The sequence below is a fragment of the Thalassophryne amazonica genome, chromosome 13 (assembly GCF_902500255.1).
Source record: "Thalassophryne amazonica chromosome 13, fThaAma1.1, whole genome shotgun sequence".
Taxonomy (NCBI): domain Eukaryota; kingdom Metazoa; phylum Chordata; class Actinopteri; order Batrachoidiformes; family Batrachoididae; genus Thalassophryne; species Thalassophryne amazonica.
The window spans coordinates 71,247,684-71,272,513 of NC_047115.1; the positions used below are offsets into that span (position 1 = coordinate 71,247,684).

General features: G+C 42.3%; 1 protein-coding gene across 2 annotated transcripts in view; it reads right to left on the reverse strand.

Annotated features, from left to right (window-relative positions):
- Positions 1–20,961: 20,961 nt before the first annotated feature.
- The window catches only part of socs5b (suppressor of cytokine signaling 5b), a 28,192-nt gene continuing 24,323 nt past the window's right edge, over positions 20,962–24,830 (reverse strand). For both annotated transcript variants that reach the window (XM_034184472.1, XM_034184473.1), the window contains one exon: positions 20,962–22,856. In XM_034184472.1, coding sequence (XP_034040363.1) covers positions 21,140–22,825 — 1,686 coding nt within the window. In that variant the 5' untranslated portion in view covers positions 22,826–22,856 and the 3' untranslated portion in view covers positions 20,962–21,139. The remainder of the gene's footprint in view (positions 22,857–24,830) is intronic.

A 24,830-nucleotide genomic window follows, 5' to 3' on the forward strand; every position in this document is an offset into this window, starting at 1 on the left:
CACAGACATGACACAAAATTAAAGTCATTTCAAATGGCAACTTTCTGGCTTTAAGAAACACTATAAGAAATCAAGAAAAAAAGATTGTGGCAGTCAGTAACGGTTACTTTTTAGACCAAGCAGAGGAAAAAAATATGGACTCACTCAATTCTGAGGAATAAATTATGGAATCACCCTGTAAATTTCCATCCCCAAAACTAACACCTGCATCAAATCACATCTGCTCGTTGACATTGACCCTATGTCATGAAATTGACCCTATATCTATATGTCTTTTTGCAAGGAATGTTTTCACAGTTTTTGCTCTATGGCAAGATGCATTATCTTCGTGAAAAATTATTTCATCATCCTTAAACATCAGAAAAGTGTCCTAAATATCACCGTAAACTTGTGCATTTATTGATGATGTAATGACAGCCATCTCCCCAGTGCCTTTACCTGACATGCAGCCCCATATCATCAATGACTGTGGAAATTTACATGTTCTCTTCAGGCAGTCATCTTTATAAATCTCATTGGAACGGCACCAAACAAAAGTTCCAGCATCATCACCTTGCCCAATGCAGATTCGAGATTCATCACTGAATATGACTTTCATCCAGTCATCCACAGTCCACAATTGCTTTTCCTTAGCCCATTGTAACCTTGTTTTTTTCTGTTTAGGTGTTTTTATGGCTTTCGTTTAGCTTTTCTGTATGTAAATCCCATTTCCTTTAGGCGGTTTCTTACAGTTCGGTCACAGACGTTGACTCCAGTTTCCTCCCATTCGTTCCTCATTTGTTTTGTTGTGCATTTTCGATTTTTGAGACATATTGCTTTAAGTTTTCTGTCTTGACGCTTTGATGTCTTCCTTGGTCTACCAGTATGTTTGCCTTTAACAACCTTCCCATGTTGTTTGTATTTGGTCCAGAGTTTAGACACAGCTGACTGTGAACAACCAACATCTTTTGCAACATTGCATGATGATTTACCCTCTTTTAAAAGTTTGATAATCCTCTCCTTTGTTTCAATTGACATCTCTCGTGTTGGAGCCATGATTCATATCAGTCCACTTGGTGCAACAGCTCTCCAAGGTGTGATCACTCCTTTTTAGATGCAGACTAACAAGCAGATGTGATTTGATGCAGGTGTTAGTTTTGGGGATGAAAATTTACAGGGTGATTCCATAATTTATTCCTCAGAATTGAGTGAGTCCATATTTTTTTTTCCTCTGCTTGGTCTAAAAAAGTAACCATTACTGACTGCCACAGTCTTTTTTCCTTGATTTCTTATAGTGTTTCTTAAAGCCAGAAAGTTGCCATTTGAAATGACTTTAGTTTTGTGTCATGTCTGTGATCTGCTTTTTTTCTACAAAATTAAACAACTGAATGAACATCCTCCGAGACCGGTGATTCCATAATTTTTGCCAGGGGTTGTGTATATATATATATATATACAGCTGCTAACATTAGCACAAGCTTTGGTGAGGACAGGGCAGTGCAGTCTTGTTTGAACCCTGCGTGATACTGCAGAATTTGACCACTTATGGCGTTAGCACGTTTAGCAGCCATCGGTAGCATCAGCCATTAGGTCCATTTAATGCACATTTATTGTGGAAAATAAGTGGCTCATAACTTTTTATATCCACACCAAAAGTAGACCCCCAAATACACTCAACAAAAATATAAATGCAACACTTTTGGTTTTGCTCCCATTTTGTATGAGATGAACTCAAAGATCTAAAACTTTTTCCACATACACAATATCACCATTTCCCTCAAATATTGTTCACACACCAGTCGAAATCTGTGATAGTGAGCACTTCTCCTTTGCTGAGATAATCCATCCCACCTCACAGGTGTGCCATACCAAGATGCTGATTATCAATCAATTCAATCAATTTTTTTATATAGCGCCAAATCACAACAAACAGTTGCCCCAAGGCGACACCATGATTAGTGCACAGGTGTGCCTTAGACTGCCCACAATAAAAGGCCACTCTGAAAGGTGCAGTTTTATCACACAGCACAATGCCACAGATGTCGCAAGATTTGAGGGAGCGTGCAATTGGCATGCTGACAGTAGGAATGTCAACCAGAGCTGTTGCTCGTGTATTGAATGTTCATTTCTCTACCATAAGCCGTTTCCAAAGGCGTTTCAGAGAATTTGGCAGTACATCCAACCAGCCTCACAACCTCAGACCACGTGTAACCACACCAGCCCAGGACCTCCACATCCAGCATGTTCACCTCCGAGATCGTCTGAGACCAGCCACTCGGACAGCTGCTGAAATAATCGGTTTGCATAACCAAAGAATTTCTGCACAAACTGTCAGAAACCGTCTCAGGGAAGCTCATCTGCATGGCTCGTCGTCCTCATCGGGGTCTAGACCTGACTCCAGTTGGTCGTCGTAACCGATTTGAGTGGGCAAATGCTCGCATTCGCCGGCGTTTGGCACGTTGGAGAGGTGTTCTCTTCACGGATGATGCGAAGGAGATGTGTTTCACTGCATGAGGCAAATGGTGGTCACACCAGATACTGACTGGTATCCCCCCCCAATAAAACAAAACTGCACCTTTCAGAGTGGCCTTTTATTGTGGGCAGTCTAAGGCACACCTGTGCACTAATCATTGTGTCTAATCAGCATCTTGATATGGCACACCTGTGAGGTGGGATGGATTATCTCAGCAAAGGAGAAGTGCTCACTATCACAGATTTCGACTGGTTTGTGAACAATATTTGAGGGAAATGGTGATATTGTGTATGTGGAAAAAGTTTTAGATCTTTGAGTTCATCTCATACAAAATGGGAGCAAAACCAAAAGTGTTGAGTTTATATTTTTGTTGGGTATATATGATTGTATAAGCAACCTGAACTGATGTTAGCCTCTTAGTTTAGCTGGTTCAGACTTGAAGAGAGGGGCGTGGTCAAGGTTCTTTTGTCAGACAATGGAGCTACCCATGCTCCACCTCTTTATCCATTTATGGGGTCACCGTGATATTGTCAGAGTCAGCAGTAACAGTGATGCCAACATGGCTATGCCCAGGTATGCGTCTTGTATCTGTTGTTCTGGGTCTCTATAGAAAACGTATGGGTGATGTTACGTAGTCTTTTCCTGCATATAAATACAATGCCCATAGGCTTGGACAGAATCCAGCAATAAACTGTGTGACATGTAAATGGTAGTTCATAATCTGGTTTGTCCTTCTTGCTGTAGAAAGCAGAAGGCTTAAAATTTTTACATTATGTACTGTAGCGGTGTGTGGCTGCAGCTCTCACAGCCAGCCGCGGTGGAATTTCGCATCACCCTCTCATTGAAAATATATATAAATCATATTTCATTTTTTGGAATTGTCTATCATCTTCACAGATAATAGAACTACAAGAATCAGCAACTGAGCTGTAACAATGACTTTGAGCAGGGCGTAAATGAAGATGGAAAACAGATTGCTATGAACCTATTGCTAGCATTTTCTTTTAACCTCAGAGATCTCGCAAGAGCCTGAGTGTATCAGTAGTTACTAAATTATGCACACAGACCCACAGAACCAGAGCAGTGTGTTTTCTGTGAACACATGAAATGAACCCTTCATAAGCATTTTAAGTGTCTTATCAAAAAAAAAATGACAAGAATCTTTTTCTGTTAAACCTATTAGCAAAATGCAGGCAAACACAAAAGCATTCCTGTCCGGCTCCAGCAGAGAAAAAGCTCTTTATTTTGATAGTTGTGCGATAGCTGAAATGTTTTATTGATGTTGCTGCCAGAAACGACTGCTTCTTGCAACTCAATGTGCCGAGCAGAGATAGAACCAAGCACCGCGCTGATAAGGAGGCGTCCCGGGCGGACTGAACCGTGGCGAGACCAAATCTGTCAGCTCTGACCTGCTGATAAAGAGTTCCGTCAGCCTCGGTCCTCCTCTTCACAGTGACCCACATTCAAGAATCGACAATGTATTGCCGGGAAGTCGTCGTTTTGTTTGTATTCAACACCTGTCACGACGTGTGTAAGCTAACATTTGGGAGAATGTCCATGTGGTGTGAGATCGTGAGGACTTTGAGGCCCAGGCTAGTGTCACGCTCACTGGCAGCTCGCTCTCACTCCTCCTGGATGAGCTTCAGAATAACTGAAGCTAACTTGAAACTGATAACCCATGTGCTATTTATACTTCATTTTAAATTAACAAATACTTAACCGTGGTGCTCCAGGCGGCTTAGCGGTGTCTGTCTGCATCACTGGCACTGGGCAGAGCAAGTAAGATAAATTGTCAGATAAATTGTCAATCTGAACAGTAGCTGTCCTTCACAAAGGACAAGCAAACTTTTTCTTTTTTGACATTTTGGTTGCCTGCTTTTTGAAACTTATTTTGACTGATTTACAAGAATAGACAAGTTTATTGGAGTCATATTCACAGTACCAGGTGTCTGTCATGACAGTCACGCTTTAAGCAGCAATCTCACGCTCTCACGCACAAGCAAGAAATGTCACACCAAAATAAAAATATCTGTTTATTTTCTGTTGATGACTACATTAGACCAGACCAGACCACAGCGCATTGTGTCTTAATGAAAGGAGTTTAAGCAAGACAGCTGTTAACATCTGCTGACAGCGTTCTCACTGCAGTATTCTGTGATCACTGATTCGCTGAAAACCGTGTTTAGAGAGAGTTGGAGAAAAGCTTCGGTGCTTATTTCAATTTCAATTTATTGTATAGCGCCAAATCAGAACAAGGTTGCCTCAAGGCGCTTCACACAAGTAAGGTCTATCCTTACCAACCCCCAGAGCAACAGTGGTAAGGAAAAACTCCCTCTGAGGAAGAAACCTCAAGCAGACCAGACTCAAAGGTGTGACCGTCTGCATAGGCCATGCTACAGACACAAAATACAAAACAATTCACAAAACGAACATACAGGAAATGTTGTCGATGCACAGGACAGTTTCTGGAACAGATACCACACCCATCTCTGGATGGAACCGCACCTCAAGCATCAGAAAGACAAATATAGTGCAATTTGTCAGCATTAAGCAACAAGAAAAACAGAAGAAATACTAAGGTGATCACTGGCCACTAGCCCTATGCTTCACTAAAAGACCAGAATTTAGATAAAGTTGAGGCTACAGCATGCTCTGTTTCCTAATAAAATGAATTAAAAGAGTAAAAAGCATAGAAACATACTATGACAGTATGCTAGCCATACGAAAGGGAAAATAAGCTTATGGTTCTGAGTCAGCCACTGATGTGGCCAGAAAGTTTTGGATAACAAGGTAAGCCCATCAAAAGCCTAAATTTGGGTCCCTTGCCACTACAGACGGAGCCTCGTCAATCTAATTGTGTGTTGAGAGAGTAGGCTATGGACTTCATTTGCAAACTAGGCAATTTAAAAGACACATGATACGCTATTTAATATCCTAGTTAGCAAGTATTTGTTGAGAAAGTGTAACGACACGGACCCACAACAGGGGGCGTAAATGAACGGACAATAGATGAGCCAAAATACAACACTTTACTGTTGTGAAATGTGCACAACGAGAATACAGACAAACACAGAATTTGGGTTACAATCAAAATGTACAAGGTGACGTGTGGGCAGGCTCGAGGGTAGGAGACGTCTGTCCCGAGAAGAACCGGATCCCACACGATTTCCACTGCCACCGAACCCGAAGGATACTGGAGCCGCCAAGTCCTGAGTACCCAGGTGGTCACTGTCTCCGACTGTCGGATCTGGTACTGCTGGCAGGAAGCAGAGAACAGATATAATGATAATAATAAATAATATAAACACACCCAGTAAACAGTCAGCTGGAACAATAGTTTCTGTTACGGTGGGAAAGACACCTCCACCTCAAGTACACAGTTTATGCAGAGTCTGTATTCCTACTTATTGAAGTTCGGAGTGAGGAGTGAAGTGCATCACTCCTCCACCATCCGCGAACCCAGCCTCCAGCTGAAAGTAGCGAGCAAGACACCTGCAAACAGTTCAACAAACACGAAAACAAGTAACGTGCGTCAGCACAACAACAGCTGAGAATTTACCTCGTAGGTAGACGATATCTCGGCGACGAGGTGGAGATGTCGTCCGGCTTTTGTAGGGTGGTTGACGACCTGATGATTGGTGACAGCTGTCATAGTTGATGAGTGACAGCTGTCACCCCCGGCTGTTCTTGTGAGGCGGCAGCGCCCTCTTGTGCCTGAAGCCCGCACTTCAGGCAGGGCGCCCTTTGGTAGTGGGCCAGCAGTACCTCCTCTTCAGCGGCCCACACAACAGTATTCATGATTTTAAGTCTATCTGTGCACATGCTCTGAAAACGTGGTTGCTGATGCATTTTATTGATAAATATTACTGACGAAGCTGAAGCGTTTTGAACCACTGAATCAATATGAAGCAACTGTGTTGAAATGGTTCATTGTTTGAAACATTTGATACAATTAAATATGGCAACATCTGCTGGCCAGTCTTTATCGTAGCACTCGCATGGAACAATTGATTGTTTGATTTTAATTCATATAAAATGTAAACATGCAAAAAATTAATTATATTAACTAAACACATAAATACATAAAAAACAGCATAACACAAAAAAGAAAAAGGATGCTTGTTTCCATTGTGGCCCAACAAAATACTCACAGGCAAACATACATACACACATAAAACCCATAACAGTTAATAAAATTAAAATGTGTAGTATTTTTTTTTTTTTCTCTGTATCGTTGAATGGTATGTTCCATCTTTCACCTCATGAAATATTTGTAAACTTAAACATTCATTATTTGTATACTGTATTGAGTTCATGGTACTGTGTTTCAGCCTCTGGCCAGACTTGGAGCGCACTGATGCCTATAACTGTCACAGTTCATGGTCGAGTGTGGCAGTGAGAAGCTTCTCGAACTCGTCGGGTGAAACACAATGCAAATTCTTCCCGTCATCCTTTGATAAAATCTCCTTAAACAGTGCAGAACTTTTCTTGATACTTTTCGCGGTAGTCTCACTGTCTTTCTTGGATAGAAGAGCGTTTATCCCATCAGTATCCACGGACGCAAACCTTCTGCTCTCCGCCATGATGTCGTCTGCGACACATCACCCCTGTGCGAAACATTGTTGCCCTGTTATGACAAAATAGGCCCACAATCGCTCATAATATTGCCCAACATGGTGCAGAATCAGTCAGTAATGTGGCTATTGTTAATTTTGGATGATTTATTGTGAAAAGCATTGCAATTATTACATGCAAATCTGCCAATCAGAACAAAGGATTTCAGTCAGATGAACATAAAATACTGTGTGTAATAGAGATATAAATTGTGAAATGTTTGTTCAACTATGGACTGTTATGACTATAGTTGTACAAAATGAAGGGGGTTTGGGGGCTTCAAAGGTTTATATTTAAAAACAAGATCATTTCAGGGGTGTTAAGCTTGAGTCTGTCGAAACGGAGGTGTTCCTTTGTCTCGCTTCCAAAGCGAATCGGTCTTTACGCGCGGCTTTCCATGACAAAATCTCTTGTTAAAAGTGAAATCTGCCGGAAAATGGCTGATGTCCAGCTCTTGTGATAACCAGAGAAAGAGCACACGACGGTCTCGTATCCACAGAGCCATCCGTTTAGAAATGGTCCGGTGGCTTGTGCCGCATCGTCGCAGCTCGGAGCGCGGTGCGCCGAGCGTCCTTAAAGGGGTCCTTAACGCTGTACTAACAGACCTTATTCTCTGTGAAGCCCGTAAAATTTTCACCGAAAGCCAGATAAATTTTTCAAATGGTTTCCAGGTGCCAGTCTCTAACAGCTTCTGAAAAAATTCTGATGGAAAAAAAGTCCTTTTCATTCCGCCATTTCCAGACAATGAAAATCTGACGAGGGGGCAGGACCACTCCTTCCCAAGGCGTGCTCACAGGCGAATGACGTCACCGACAAGCGTGGAAAAACTCACGCATGCACACGAGGGTTCAAGCATGTCTGACGTAAAAACATATGAATGAAATCCATATAGTTTTTGAAAAAAATAAAAAGGGCTGTTACTTTATTGACAGACCTTGTACATGTGTTTTGTTCATTTAGAAAAGGCCTACGACTTCTATGATTCTATTGGCCTCAGACAGTTGCCTCCAATGTGCAGATTTGAGGTGAATTTGATGTGGATAAACACATCCAAATCAGAGCCCACAGTCCTCATTTGGAAAAGGGTGGATTGTCCCCTCTGGGTCAGGGGACAGTTAAACATCCCACGTGGAGTTCAAGTACCTTGTATCTTCAACGATCTTGTTCAGGAGTGGGGATAAGATGTAATGTAAGATCGAGTAATGGATCAGTGCTGCGTCTGAGGTCATGTGGAAACTGTACCTGTGTTGCCGACTGAACGGTCTCTCCTAATAATTGCCCCCCCGCCTTCACTGTGCATGCGTCATTTTGGCGCGTCAGCAGCAATTCACCGATTATCGCCTCATTTCTGCTTTAAACTGACTTTAGAATGATTTAAGAGGTTTTACTTTGTTACCTGATGGTTAATAATCACATGATTCCCTTTGATCGCTTTGGGTGTAGAGCAGGGGTGGCCAAGTTCGGTCCTGGAGAGCCACCTTCCTGACACTCTTCCAATGAGATCATCCAATGAAAGACTTGTTAGTAGACTTTTAATGAGCCTTTCCTTGGATTCAGGTGTGTTGGAGCAGGGAGACAACTAAGAGTGTCAGGAATGTGGCTCTCCAGGACCGAACTTGGCCACCCCTGGTGAAGAAAGTCAGACTCTGCTTGTGCCACGATGCATTCTGGGAAGCGCAGGGGGATTATGGGAATCGTTAAAGTACCGAATTATGTGTATACTGTGAGGCTAACAGCAACACAGTGCCATGTCTTTAAAAAATGCACGTCTATTTCAGGTGATCAGCGTGGCTCCTTCATTTTACTCAGTGTCTTGCTTCTGTTGCCTGTTACAAAACGCTTCTCCATTTTTTGTGGGAACATTACAGTGGGCCACATACAGGTCTGGCATATAGTTTTCAGTGTTCCAGAGCTGACATAGGACATCATTAACCGGTTCAAAACAGGTAGTATTTTGTTCTAACCGTTTCAGGAATGTCAGTTTTGGGGTGGAACCAAAAACCGGAAATGTTAAAATACTGTTTCAGCCCGGAACAAACCAGTTGAGGAAAAAAAATGGTTTTAGTACATGTATAAGCTTAAGTAGGAGTCAGTCCCCAGTTTCCCTTCAAATGGGCACTGTGTGCATGTGCTTCCTCCCAAACTCAATATATTTGCCCCAATACTTTAAATCATCTGTAATTTTGTTATAAACCACAGAAATAAAAGTACTTTACAATACTTACACTATAATACGAAGTAGATTTTTGTTACTTTTAGGAATAACCAACTATTTACTGTACTAAAGTGTGATTTTCCTTTCTTTGGAAGAGCGGCACAGATAGTTACAAGAGTCACTGACTTTTTCATAAAAGCGTCAAACTTGGCCGGTGAAGACATCTAATGGACCTAAACAAATTCTGATATAATGCCAAGCTGAAAGTACCCCCTGAAGGCCACAATCCAAGATGGCTGACAGCCACCAATTCTCACACTTTTGTAGAAACATCAGTTCTTCTACAAATCATTGGCACAGGAAAGCTATAAAATTAAGATGTATTAAAGCACTCCTGGTAAATCAAAGATGGCTGTTGGTGGCCATGTTGAAAACTATAAGTCAGTCGGTGTTTTTTTTTTTTTTTTAATAACTATTTTGAACTCGTCAGATTCTTTTGATAGTTCTACATTTGGGGGTTGTTCAAGATGGCTACCAGGTCTAAATCTGGAAATTGTATTCATCTTGTATTCATGTTGACCCTGACTGGGGATGTTGTCGGGCGGTGGAAGGAATACTTCAAGGATCTCCTCAATCCCATCGTCACGTCTTCCGAAGAGGAAGCAGAGACTGGGGACTCAGAGGCAGACTCATCCATTACCCAGGCCGAAGTCACTGAGGTGGTTAGAAAGCTCCTCGGTGGCAAGGCTCCTGGGGTGGATGAAATCCGTCCTGAGTACCTTAAGTCTCTGGATGTTGTGGGAATGTCTTGGCTGACATGCCTCTGCAACATCGCGTGGCGATCGGGGACAGTGCCTCTGGATTGGCAGACCGGGGTGGTGGTCTCTCTGTTTAAGAAGGGGGATCGAAGGGTGTGTTCCAACTACAGGGGGATCACACTCCTCAGCCTCCCCGGTAAGGTCTATTCCAGGGTACTGGAAAGGAGCATTCGACCGATGGTCGAACCTCCGATTCAGGAGGAGCAGTGTAGTTTTCGTCCTGGTCGCGGCACACTGGACCAGCTCTACAAGCTTCATCTAGTGCTCGAGGGTTCATGGGAGTTTGTCCAACCAGTCCACATGTGTTTTGTGGATCTGGAGAAGGCGTTTGACCTTGTCCCTCGGGGCACCCTGTGGGGGGTGCTTTGGGAGTACGGGGTCCGGGGTCCTTTGCTAAGGGCTATCCGGTCCCTGTACAACCGCAGCAGGTTCGCATTGCCAGTAGTAAGTCAAACCTGTTTCCAGTGCACGTTGGCCTCTGCCAGGGCTGCCCTTTGTCACCGGTTGTTCATTATTTTTATGGACAGAATTTCTAGGCGCAGCTAGGGTGTAGAGGGGTCCTGGTTTGGGAACCACAGAATCTCGTTTCTGCTGTTTGCGGACGATGTGGTTCTGTTGGCTTCATCAAATCAGGACCTTCAGCGTGCACTGGGGCGGTTTGCAGCCGAGTGTGAAGCGTCCGGGATGAAAATCAGCACCTCCAAATCCGAGGCCATGGTTCTTGACCGGAAAAAGGTGCTTTGCCCTCTTCAGGTTGGTGGAGTGTCCTTGCCTCAAGTGGAGGAGTTTAAGTATCTCTGAGTCTTGTTCACGAGTGAGGGACGGATGGAGCGTGAGATTGATAGACGGATCGGTGCAGCATCTGCAGTGATGCAGTTGCTGTATCGGACCGTCGTGGTGAAGAGAGAGCTGAGTAGGGGGGCAAAGCTCTCGATTTACTGATCGATCTATGTTCCGATCCTCACCTATGGTCATGATATTTGGCTCATGACCGAAAGAACGAGATCGCGAGTACAAGCGGCCGAGATAAGTTTCCTCCGCAGGGTGGCTGGGCGCTCCCTTAGAGATAGGTGAGGAGCTCGGTCACTTGGGAGGAGCTCGGAGTCGAGCCGTTGCTCCTCCACGTCGAAAGGAGTCAGTTGAGGTGGCTCGGGCATCTTTTCCGGATGCCCACTGGACACCTCGCTGGAGAGGTGTTCCGGGCACATCCCATTGGGAGGAGGCCCCGGGGAAGACCCAGGACACGTTGGAGGGACTATATCTCTCGGCTGGCTTGGGAACGCCTTGGGGTTCCCCCAGAGGAGCTGGGGGAGGTGTGTGTGGATTGGGAGGTCTGGGTGGCTTTGCTTGAGCTGCTGCCCCCGCGACCCGACTCCGGCTAAAGCGGAAGAAAATGGATGGATGGATGTATTCATCTCATAGGTGCAGCATTTGTCATATATGCCTTCAGTCTACGTCCTTAAAATGTAATTTGCCTTTCATTAACATCCTTATTCCTTCAGCCAGATGTGTATCCAAGATGGCTGCTGGCGGCCATGTAGAGATGAAAAAAAGAAAAAAAAAAAAAAAAACAGAATCCAGGACCAGAATGCTGTACAGTGTATCTGTTCATGTAATATGTCTTGTTCAACTATTTTAGGTCCTCAATCAGTTATGGGTGATTCTTAGACTACGGGCACTTATTATGTCCTTTGATCATATTGTATGAAAAACAGAAAAAAGGGGAAATTTCACACTTTTATAGTTATCTTTACAATGAAAGTGTGTTAAGAAATTTGTTCTAGTAGTCTATGATGACTTTTTCACCTTTTTTCAGCATCATTATATGCAAATATTGCCTTTTGGTGCTTGTCCCACACCGACTTTTGATCTTCAATGATAAAAATGAATGGTAAAGAAACGTTTTTTCTAATGTTTTAAAATATCTCTGAATAAAATATCAGTAAAATAATCAAAACATAATTGGGGTATTCAATGTCATACAAATGTAGTTGTCCCACACTATTGCCGTAATTTCCAGCACAACACTGTAATGTCCCTAAACAGTTTGTATGAAAGATTGTTTGAGTAGTTTCTATGGAGATAAACAGTGACATCAGAGCACATGTATATAGCACCAAATCACAGCAAAGTTGCCCCAAGGCGCTTTATATTGTAAGGCAATGATGTGGTGGAAATTACATTTACAAGGCCAATAATGCCCGTAGTTAAAGAATCACCCATATAGCGCCAAATCACAACAAACAGTTGCCCCAAGGCGCTTTATACTGTAAGGCAATGGTGTGGTGGAAATTACATTTACAAGGCCAATAGTGCCCGTAATTAAAGAATCACCCTTATATCCTTTCACTATCTAACTGCTAAGAAGGCTTTCAAGATGATCTAAAGGAATCATATAATTCAAAAGTCAGCAATGTTAGAATGTGTTTGAACACTCTCATGGATTTCTTTTTGGAAATAATGACTTATGAACGGTGCATCCACAAAGTATTCACAGCGCTTCACTTTTTCCATTTTATGTTACAGCCTTATTCCAAAATAGAGTAAATTCATTGTTTTCCTCAAAATTCTACCCACATAATGACATGACAAGCATTTTTTATAAATACAAATTTATTGAAAAAAGAAAAAAATCACCTGTCTGTAAGTATTCACACCCTTTGCTCAATTGAGCACCGCAGTCTCGTTTGAGGACGCACACCAAAACGTAATTTCTCTACTTCCGTGGGAAAAAACCCCCAACAGCATTTTCTGAGTTTTCGGGCAAATTACATACAAAGTGACAATGCAAAGAAAAAAATGACAATGCGGTGGGAAAGTGGACATGTGTTGCGGTTTATGACAAAAAACAAACAAAAAAAACAAAACAAACAAACAAAAAAAACACAAAGATGTTGAAGCAGTTTTGCAGGCGAGAGAACGCAGCCACCCTGGTTAGCTGTGTAGGCTAACACTTACAGAAGCGATGAGTTCCATTTGCTTCATCTTCCTTTCTCCACAGGGAACCCCCCCCCCCCCCCCAAAAAAAATCCCCGACTGCTTCGGTGATTGCAGTCAAAAACAAAACAGTACACCATTTTTCCATGTGAAGTTATACTGTGTATATATTGCACAACGGGACTGGCTGTCCCCATACATGGTCAAATCCCACAATATCACACGGGGTTCAAACAAGACTGCGGTGCCCTATACTTTGTTGGCAAAAAGTGCTCTATAAAGTGAAGTCATTATTCTTATTATTATTACTATTAATCTCTCTGTACAAATAAAAATGAATATTAAAGACAAAATATATTTGATGGACATAGTACGAAAGCATATATGACAAACACTGCAATTCATTACACTATTTCCAGATTTGGACTTGACGGCCATCTTGAAAACCACCTTTGATGACCCCAAAATGCAAAAATATCAAGGGAATATGACTTGGGGACCACATGGCTGCCAGCAACCGAGTGCTTTGCTCCTGAAACTTCTGTGTTCCTGAACTCTTATGTAGTTATTAAAATTTAATAGTATGTTTCCTGTGTCAATGATTCATAAAACAACTTATGCTTCCACCCAAGTTTCATATTTGGTGGCTGTCGGCCATCTTGGATTGTGGCCTTCAGGGTGTATTTGTTTGGGTCCATTAGATGTCTTCACCTGCCATGTTTGATGCTTTTATGAAAGAGTGAATGATTTCAATCTTTTCTGGTTAATCATCCGTATGATATGAAGGCATGGACCTGAAAATGACAAAACAAACTTACTTCTGTTACAATCATGAACACACTGTAATCTTGTTAGCACAAGTAATCTTGTTAGCACAAAGTTGGTGAGGCAATCAAATTGACTGTGTCAACAGGAATTTCTGTTATCAGCTTAACACTGAGTAATTTGTATGCATGGGACTTAACACTGTTCTACCAGGGCTTTTAACAAGCCCAGTTCATACAGTTACACAAATACAAACATCCAGGTATTTTGTGTTGTTTCTTCCTCCCTTTCTAATGGTGGATTGCTGCCCGTTTGTACCGTGTCAATACTGTATAGGTAGTTGCCATCTAACTTCTCGACATACAGCTCTGTGGTCAGATACTCTTTGGGGGGAATACATTCAATAAAATTCTGTCTTCTACATGCTGAATATTTTCAGTTTTTTTTTTAAGTCTCACACAATAAATAAATATGTCATGAGAAACATAGTTGACTTGACATATTAGTTTTAAATGAAACAATGCTGAAATTAGGTTTGCAATAACCCACCACCCTGGTGATGTAAGTTAAATCAAACCAGATTCTGACCACTTCAAAATCTGAATATGGAGCAGAGGCACACGCACACTGCTTACACAAAAGAAAAACATACAACTGTGATTGTTACATCATGTACCAGTGTGGGTTACACTTACGGTTTTATTTGGAATTGTAAGACAATGAAGCAAAAGCCAAGCACCAAAAGTGACAACTACAAGTGTCGTATCATACGGCTCTTTAACATGAACAGGTTACACTGGAAAACTGTTTTTTTTTCTTCCCTCTTGCACAGTGAAGCGTACAGAGGACACTGAAATGTGAACACAATTATGCCATGTACATGCTCAAAAATCCTAACAGACACCAGTTTAATAATAAAAAAAAAAGGGGGGGGGGGGTGCTACAAAAAGCAAGATGAAAATGGAAGTGCGGCATTTTATGAGAGCCTCGTCTGCAGCCAAAGATTTTTTTTTTTGGGGGGGGGGGGGGGGGGGGGGAGCCTCTTGTGATTGGTGGGAATGAATAAGACAGTTTGGGAACATGGCGGTGCTGTCAAGTCCCGTTGCCTCAGTGCCCACATCCACACACACTAAGCAATGTGCACATACAGCATTAAAAGTGACGGACGACTGCAGCCATCATTACTCTGCACTGTTGCATATTAAGGAGACGCAAAAGCGAAAAATAGTTCTCTCATACATCTTTCTGTTTGCATATAGCACTGAACCCAGCTTTCTAAAATATATATTGGGAAATATGTACCCCTACCACCCCATTTATCCTCTTGGGGCTGAAACCACGCTGATGGGTGGGTGTTCCACATTCAGGGGCGTCTAATGAGAGCCAGCATCATCATGCCTCATCCAAACCACACCCAGCGGTTTCACGGCCCCCCCCCCAGAACATACCCATTCTTCCCTTCATGGGGGAGTCGCATAGGGAAGGTGGTGGTGGCGCAGGGTGCAGTAGTGCAGGTAGCAGAAATGTGTGCAATGCACATGTGAACCAGACAGAGAGTGGATCACAGGTGAATAAAACGTCTCTTTTTAAGTCTCCACTTATACATACAATGTTATTTGTCCCTAAATATACAGGTTATAGTTTTAAAAGTGTGCTATGTTTAATGTCATATTTCCCATGGGGAAAACGTGGAGGAGATGGCCCTGGGACTCGCCTGAGTATATGGGGGTGGGACGAGGGCAGAGGGACACTTCGTGTGTGTGTGTGTGGGGTGTCAATGTCATTGCCCCTCACCGCCTGCTCTGGACCACGCCCACAGGACACCACCATGCTATTCTGACCGTACACCAATACTCCAAAGCATACATACGCGCCACTGAATCTACATCATGGCAGACAAAAAAAAAAAACAAAAAAAACAAAACAAAACCCTACTGCATGGACACAAGTTGTGTAATGAATAAAAATGAAACCATTTAGGACCACTAGCTTTGTGTTTTAACACACTCACAGTCTCCCCATTTCAAGTCAACGTGCATACAGCTTCGTAATTTGGGGAAGTGACATCTTTATGTTTAGCGATATGGTTGTGTGCTGGATATGAAAGTTATTAACTGAGGCCATAGTGCTTCAATCTGAGGGTGTTCACAACCACAGTGTTGCACTTTTTGTGCTCACTTTTATTTCAGTGTTACAGCCTAAAACAATGGTTTTTTTTTGAAGGTCAAACATGAAAAAGTTCTGGATATCTGATATAAATGCAACAGAACATGTTGCGACTGCAGAAAAGAAGGGCACACGCTTAACAGAGTGTTACCAGAGACAAACCAAATTTCTTTATCTGTCCTGTAACTTTTGGTTTCCTAAAACATGAGGCCCTGAGAGAAACCAGGGGAGGGGAACTGGAAATCAAACCAACCTGACTTCATAGCTGGAGGAACATTCCATATATTGAAGCCCCTTTAAAAGAGGCTTTATGACTGGATAATGTGGCCTGGTGATATCAAGTCAACTTTTGTCTATTTTTCACTTCCTGCCCATTCATGGCTCACAGTGACAATCGATACGTTTTAAACACTTCAGTTTGTCACAAGTCTCCAGCAATAATTATAATTTTTCCCAAAACTTTGATAAATATAAGTTGATGATTAAATTTATATACAACATTCCAAAAATTCTGTGAATTTTTTTTTTATTGTTGCAGTGAAATAACTTGTAGCCTCACTACATTTAGCTTGAACAGAGAAATAAAACTGTAGGTCATTATGTAGTTTAATAAGTGTTTGTATATGTGGATGTTTGTTAAACTGAAGGGAGAACAGAAAAATTTCAAATCTATAGTACTGCAAAAAATACCTACGTCATCATTTGAACGGTATGTCAGACTGTGCATAAATAAAAAAGCTCATATTCATATGCCCCGACAGGATTTTGAGGAATGCTTCATCCCAGCATTTTTATCAATAACAACTGCTGTGCGTGAGTTTTGTTTCTGTGAGAATTAACAGCTAAAACATTTACAATACACATGGCAACAAAACTGCAGTGATAAAAAGCATGCACCTCACCAGCAGCATTTAGTCCATCCTATCTGCTCCCACAAACATACCGTTTTTAAAAGTCTTTATTGTGATGACAAAATGGCCAAATTTTGCCCCATTTGAATGGTTGCCTGAAAGGTGCTGCAGTGACGATACAGACTCCTTATTGAAAAGGTTAGAGACTTGTGCGAAGCAGCTGCCCAATGACAGAGCGCAATGAAAGAAATAAAGAAAGAGGTGCCAGATGGTTGCGGAGAGCTATATGTACATGGGCTCTGTACTCACAACAGCGGTTAGTTGAACAGACTGATCCATCAGAAATGGATTTTGCTTCTGATGGCACTTTGCCTCTGTACCCCCCCCTCCCCCCAAATTTTCTTGAATGTTTTCCCTCAAGCTGATCCAAGACATGAGGGTAAGATGTGAAGGGTCAGAATGTATGTTGTGTATAATAATAGTTTTAAAAAGGCTACAATTCCTACATTGCTGACCAATGTTTGATGTGAACACCCTCAAATAACAGCTCAGAGTTGCCACCAGCCATACTATCATTGGGTCAAATCCAATGTGCTCCAGGGTGGGGGGTGGTGGTGTTCACCAGCTAAGTACATTCAGACTGCACTGTGAAACTTAAATACAGAATTAAAGTGCTATTTAACAAACAGCTAGGCCCATCCGCAGGCACACTGTTGCTACAACAGGAAGACGGAGCATTCAGCGAGCCACTGTGTGATCCACCGCTCTTTTAAAAGGTCAACTTCAGTCTAAAGGAGGGTCAGACAGCGCAAGTTCACTGTGTATGAATTACTTCAGCATCGATAAAGCGAGAATTAGGATGCGGAGCAGTTGGACAGTGGCAACACGTCTTGGGTACCGAGAAAATGTTTGTCCCTACTTGGTAAAATTAGCCTACGCTGTGCCTGGACACCAGATTGGAGCACTTGTCAGGTGTTCTATGACTGTAGCAGGACAAATATGGCAGCAGGGGTTTTTAAACACATAATTCTGCTTGCCAACAGTGTGGATGCCATCAGTCGTGAAACATAAAAGTGCAAATGCAAGCGACTTAAATGTGAATTCGTCCCCATCTTTTTAACACTTATTGCTATTCTTTCAAACACAGAGACCATTGAAATGACATGTTCAAGTTTTCTGAGAACAGTAGAAAATGGTTTGGACTGTCAGGAAATGCTTGGTGAATTTTGACCAATTTAATGTGGACCAAGATGACATTGGCTTATACATTATCTAACGATGTACACATTAAACCAATAATCTATTAATATCTGCTCTCTGACTATGCACACCTACTACACGGCTCTGAATCGACCACACTACAGAACCACTCCATGTTCTGATTGGCAACCACACATGCAAAAAAGTAGAGCTCTGCTGCAACTAGGTGAGAGGTGGGTGTTCTGTTGGCATCCCATGGCTGTAATGACACACCTAAAATTACCTCTGAATTTGTAAAACCCCTTATCTCTTGATAGTTTCATTATATATTATATATATATATATTTAAACAAAATAAATTGTTAAGCTGCCTGCCTTTTAAACACAAAAACATGATTATGGTTTTGGCAGAGAGATGCCGAACACTGAATATCAGCTTAGCAAAGATGTGCAGCATAAGCTTTAAGGACCTGAAGTTTTTGTGAAGCTGAATGTATCTTAACACCACTGAAAAATTATGAGCCTACGAGTTAATAGAAGTAGCAGTGTGCAAGGGCTTTGGTCAAAGACAGATGTTGAAGAGCACAGCCTGCAATGACACTGGTTCTGGATTCATTCTAACATATGAAAACCAAATACCCTTCAACATACTGAAGGACAATGACAGATGCTCACACACAAACTAAAATAGTAACTAGATTGACGACTTCATAGAATAACCTTTCCAGTGATCTTGAACTCGTGTTTCAACTATAATACTTTAAACCAACACATTAGAGCGGGGTTTTCATAGACACTGCTCCCAGTGAACGTACTGTACATGTACAAACCCATCTAATCCTCCAATACTTTTGTACACAGCTTTCTTACAAACAAAATTCCATTTTAAAAGAGTCAGGTGATGTGATTTAATTAAACTGATAATTCGCTAAACTGGGCACTGCTATCAGTCACATGAGGAAAGAAAAAAAAAGTTCATTTATGAATTAATTTTCACTTGCTTTCATTAACAATCTACTGTCAAAATGCAGACTGTGCCCATGGGGGGTGTTACACATGTACAGGGTCAAGTATTACCAGCAACCTGCACTGACAAAGTTACAACTGGGCTGGAATTGGACCCATTAGAAACTTTTTTTAAGCTAATACACCAACAAGGTGGCTATGTTAAATGTATAACTTACAAACCAATAACCTGCCCTATTTAAAGCCAAAAGAGCACCGCTAAAATTTTATCCATTACTAAATCCAAAAAATAAAATAAAAAGATTTAATGTGCACCATAAACAAATGAGCTTTGCGCTCATGCACCTCTTCATTATTGTCTTCAGTCTCAATATTCAAGTGGACTGCACCGAAGCACCTACAGCTCCAGTTTGGCCTGAAAAGCAGCTGAGTATCACGCACCACAAACGGCTCTCTAAAAAGGCACACAGGTTACACTTCTTATCTCTTCACGATGTAAACAACTGAAATGACTGGCTCCCTGCCAGTGTTTGTGACATAAAAATCTTTTAGATTGCATAACAAAAACCTCTCAGAGATATCCCGGCCCTCTGGAGAGATGAGCGCCGCCTGCACTCAAATCACAAATGCAACAAACTGTAACAAGGGGATCTGCTGGCTTTACAAAAGCCAATGAGATCAATCCAGGTGTGTGTGTGTGTGTGGGGGGGTGGGGGTGGGAGGGGGGGGGCGCAGTATGAACTTCCAAGAAAAGGGCAATACAACATCACTTAGTTGTTGGCTGCACAGTGCTATTCTCTTTAAAAAAAAAAAAAAAAAAAAAAAAAAAACAGCTGTACACTGACAATTTTTTTTTAAAATATAGATTAAAGGAAAAACAAAACTCCAATTTATTTCTGGGAGCAGTTTCTTAATTTCACACATCAATTTTTCTTGGAACTATCATGTGAGGTTAGCTCCTAATTTTGACTGACTACAAGGAATCTTGCAGTACAATATCACACTCCCACACTGACAAAAAGGGAGTGCGGCATTTTGCGTTTTCATTATCCATCTTCACGTGTCACCTGCGCTGTGGAAGGACTCATTCAGGAGGCTGACTGTAATCAAAGTGTAAAGCTAGCCACATTATCTATGTGAAATGTCTTGTCATAAATCATATTTAAAAGAATCAAATCATCCAAAAATGAAATGACAACGGAACATTTTCACTCTCGGAAAACTACCACCATAGATGCCACAAATTCCTTAATGTAACACTGCAAACAGACTGCTCCTGTTACCTGAAGAAAAAGATTTATTTTAGAAAGAAAATGCATGCACTAAACCATGCCTGTGGCCAGCAAAGAATGACAGAAAGCTTAGAAAACTGTAAAACTGGCAAGAATTATCAGCTCATTTAGCTATGTTCTGTTCCCCCGTCTTACGAGCACACTCAGAAGGACACTGACAGAAGTGGTTTATCACCAGATAGGACACAGACATGATTTGGCATGTAGTGCTTATAGTCCAGTCAGGTTTTTTAAGGACCAATCTATAGTCCTCAGAAAAGGCATCTCTCCCTTGATATACTTTCCTGAAAACTGTAGACCCTCTCAAATCCCTCCCCCTCTCTTGTGTATTGATTTTGATGCGTGCAAAGAGACCGCTAACATATGGCTGCAACATACCAACAATACCCAAGATGCCCACTCAACCCACACACACCCACCCACACCCACCTTGGGACATACTCTTGGGAAGGTGCATCACTGGATGCTTTGTCAAAAAAAAAATAAAAAATAAATAAATAAATAAAAGGAAGAAAAATCTGATGAGGCAAATACTGTACAATGTGGCCATGTTGGGTTTAACAGCAATTTGTGATGAACAGGGACGCATGCAGGCAGGGCGATGATGTGGGATCAGGCAGACATTTAGCACAAAGACAAAGCACCTGATATTTGTGCCTTCCCACTTTCAAAAAACAAACAAACAAAAACACATACAAACATGTGCTTGCCAAACAGCTTTACGCTAACTATAACCATGTTTTTTTTTCCTGTAAGTAATAACTAAAAGATTAGAATGAATTCTGTATAGCTTGTTACATTTAAATTACATCCCCTATCAGAAAGACAGCCATGTCATCATAGCCTCTAACTAACTAATGAGAAATTTTTCAAGTTCTGTAGTTCTACTGTAGTATCCTCTAGAGTTCATGGGAGCGCCATATCTATTTGACTTTTGGTGGCGGTTCCCTCTCCAGCCAGCGAACTCGTACTTTTTGTTTATAATGATACTCCTTAAGGAAGTCTTGCATGGCAGGGGGCAGGGGCAGTGCACCAATACCATCATAAGTGGTCCAGCGACAAATGGCGGCTCGTGCCAGGTGTTGCAGGCCAAAGGGGAAGGTCCGATGGAGGGGTGATGTAAGCAGCGGTTCAAAAAACATACAGGCGCTGGGGTCTTTATAGTGTTCCAGCAGTCCTGTGATCGTGGACGAGTGGAAAACGCAAGGGTCATGAGCATCAAAGCTGAAGTTGTGGTTCCATTGCTCAATGCGGGCGTGGAGTGAGCGGTTGTAACGGCGGAAGCTAACTGAGAAGAGGTAGTCCTCTTGGGCTGAGTCACGCAGCAAAAAGGTACCTTCTGGCCGTCCATCTAGTAATGCCTCAGCCTCATAGCGGTCCATCACACCCCAGTAGCAGGGCAGAGCTGTGATCTGTAACAGGTCCGGCACCAAACAGTGGATGTAGTCAATCTGCGTATGAACTTTCCAGGGTCCAGGTTGCTGTCGACTCTGGTGACCATCCCCAGATGCGTGCCTCTGCTTTGGTCTCCTGGCTTGTAGACAGAGGGTGGTTGAGTCCTCTTCAGAATCACAGTCCTGTGCTGATACTGCAGTCCCTAGCACATTCCCACAGGCTCCTGATGACCCAACACCAACAGAAGTGCTGGGGACTGAGGCCCAGCCCTCCCCAGAGGCCTCTCCCATGCCAGGAGCCATCTTTGGTCCCAGTTTGTAGAGAGAGGAACCTGGCACTGAGGCTTCTAGAGTGTGAATCTGCGCGTTCGGTGGTGGGTCCACACCCTCCTCAATGCTAAGCCTGCGGCGCTCACGCAGACGTTCCTCCTCATCCTCAGGAGAAGGCTGAGCTGAGTCAAAGGCATCCAAAAGAGCAGTGGAGGAATGTGGGCTGACTGGTGCTGTGTGTTGTTTGATCAAGTGCCACTTGTGTGCAAGGTCTGAGCCTGGTGGAAATGGGCAAGTCTCTAACATGAGCTCTGTTAAGTGGATTTTACGTTTGGGGGTAACAGGAGTCTTAGATGAATTTGAGCGTCTGCGTGCTGGCAAGGGTAAGCATAGACCTACTGTGTCACTTAGCCGCTGGCGTAAAGACCGAGCACTGAGACTACGTCCTCCAGACACAGAATCATTCATCTCTTGGATGGAGGTGACTCCATATCGTCTGTCCCTTCGGTTCCCACAACCACGCATGCGCCCAGACCGTCTATCTGCCTCCAAAGAGCTCTGGGTTTTGGTGGAACAAGAGTGTTTTTTCTTGCCACCCCATGGAGCATGGCGAGAATAAGAGTCCCTCCGTGTAAGGAGAACACTGCCTGCGCCTCCCCACACATCGTCAGGGTCCTTGTCCACTGTAATCTCTACTATTTGAGGGATATCCGACACACAGTTGTGATGACGGCGTCCTGCACTTACAAATGGCACTGGTGAGAGGTTTCTTGAAGGTGTGGAGGTTCCAGATGACGGGGTCTCACCTGAGTCACCACCCTGGCCAACCTCCACCACACAGTGGAGGACATCTGACTCAACACTGCTGTCACTGGGCCCAGAACTGTTGTTGTTATTGTTGTGGTGGAAGAGTGTTTGGCATTTGCTCTTCAGGTTACTCCACATGTTGCCCACCTTTCACAGGAGCCTCTGGGACCTGCAGACAACGATTAGAGTACAGGTCACAAGAAGTATAACAGAGCTGACTTAAAGCTACATGCACAATGTATCACTTACTACATTACTGTGCATCTAATAATTTGACATGCTGTTGGCATAACATGGCAAATGTGTCTGCGAGGTGTGAGAGTTTGAGTAACTGGAACAGCAGTTAGGAGTTGCCAGGCAGACATGCAGCGACACAAGGCCACAGCTATAAATGAACCAAAGGATCTGCTCACAGCTGATCTGCTGCTATGTACTGTATTACAGAGCCAGTCTAGACCTGACCAAAAGCATTCCCTGTAACAGCAGCACAGAGGGCATAGTTGCATTCACATACAGTCAATTCATCACAACAGTGTCAAGCAAATAGCTGTATGCAACTTACATACACTTTATAGTAAATCACACATAGAATGTAGGGCTGACACAGTTAGATGAGTAACTTGAATAATTCGATTACAAAAAATGTTCAAGGCAAATTCTGTGCCTAGAAGCGCCGTTTAAGGTTGTAGTACATATGCCAGGCCTGTGTGTAGTGCTGTAATGTCCCCAGAAAAAAAACCCCAGAAGACTAGAGCATGCACATAAGCCGTGTAAGAGCTAATCTGTAGCACCAAAAGCTACAGCTTTCCAACACGACAACAAAGAATAAAATAAAGCCTTTTAAGAGAGAGAGGGTCCATGGTGATCATCTGAAATAGACTTACTGTGCATTTAAAGCGAAACTGACTCAAAATATGACTAAATGAAGTACTTTTATTTATTTTCGGAAATGCGCTCCATTCTCAAAACAGTACATGAAAAAAAAGCAACCGGCGCTCGCCTTTGCAGACGTACAGTGGGATGCACACTGCTGCCTCGTCAGGACTCGTAACATCAGATCTGAAAGTTCAGAGTCCGCTGTATGCCCCCCCCCCCCAAAAAAATTGCCAGTACTCACAAACGTACTTAAACATCCCTTGTTTATTGTTTCAGCATTCTAAAGACACAGCGAGACGGAGGGATTGCGAGAGGGAGCGAGAGAGCGCAAGAGCTTCATGGACTGTTTTGAGAACGGAGCGCATTTCTGAAAATAAATAAAAGTACTTCAGTTAGTCATTTGGAGTCAGTTTGAGTAAATTGTTGGAGTCAGTTTGGGTAAATCGTCTCACCCCTCCCAGAGAGCACTTTTTCACAGGCTGTGCTCACGTTCACATGCAGCCTAACTGAGCTTGTGGCACCGGGAAAGATCCAAAACTTGTTAAGATGTGAAAAAATGAATAAATAATTACCCAGGAAAACAGAAAGGGATACACTAAGTTTGACAATCTGCATGGTGATGCAGCGACATTGTGCCATTGCTTAGGGACAGCCCTGGACTATTGATGATGTTTAAAAATGCAAAAGTACTTTTAATCCAATTACTCGATTAATTGCCAGAATAATTAATAGCATACTCAAATACTAAAATAATCGATAGCTGCAGCCCAAACTGCCAGCTAGTTGGGACCAACATAGACAAGAAATCTACTTTATGCAAATGCTGAGTGAGCTATGACACACAGTGACTGTCAATCCAAATGAAGTTAGCGTGACATACATTAGTTGGAGGTTGGTTATCTTTATAATTATTTATAATAAAGTTTGTGTTTAAGCTGTAAAGCATCAAGCTTCAATTACATTTATCTGTCAGGAGAGCTTAATAATGAAATGTTAGGAATAATTTCCATCGGCACATATATTGGTATTATAAATTCTTTTACTCACGAATATCAGTTTTGTACTTATAATTTGTGTGTTGCGCAAAACAACGCACAAATGTGTGTCATGCCAATAACTGACTTTTAAAGCATGTTTTTACAATCTGAAGTAAATTCTTCCCAAAGACAGATTTTGAAACATGATAAAAAAAATAAAAATAAAAAAAAAATAAAAAAATCTTACCAGGAGTGTTAGCTTTTGTGTATAAACGATAATTGTTTTGTAG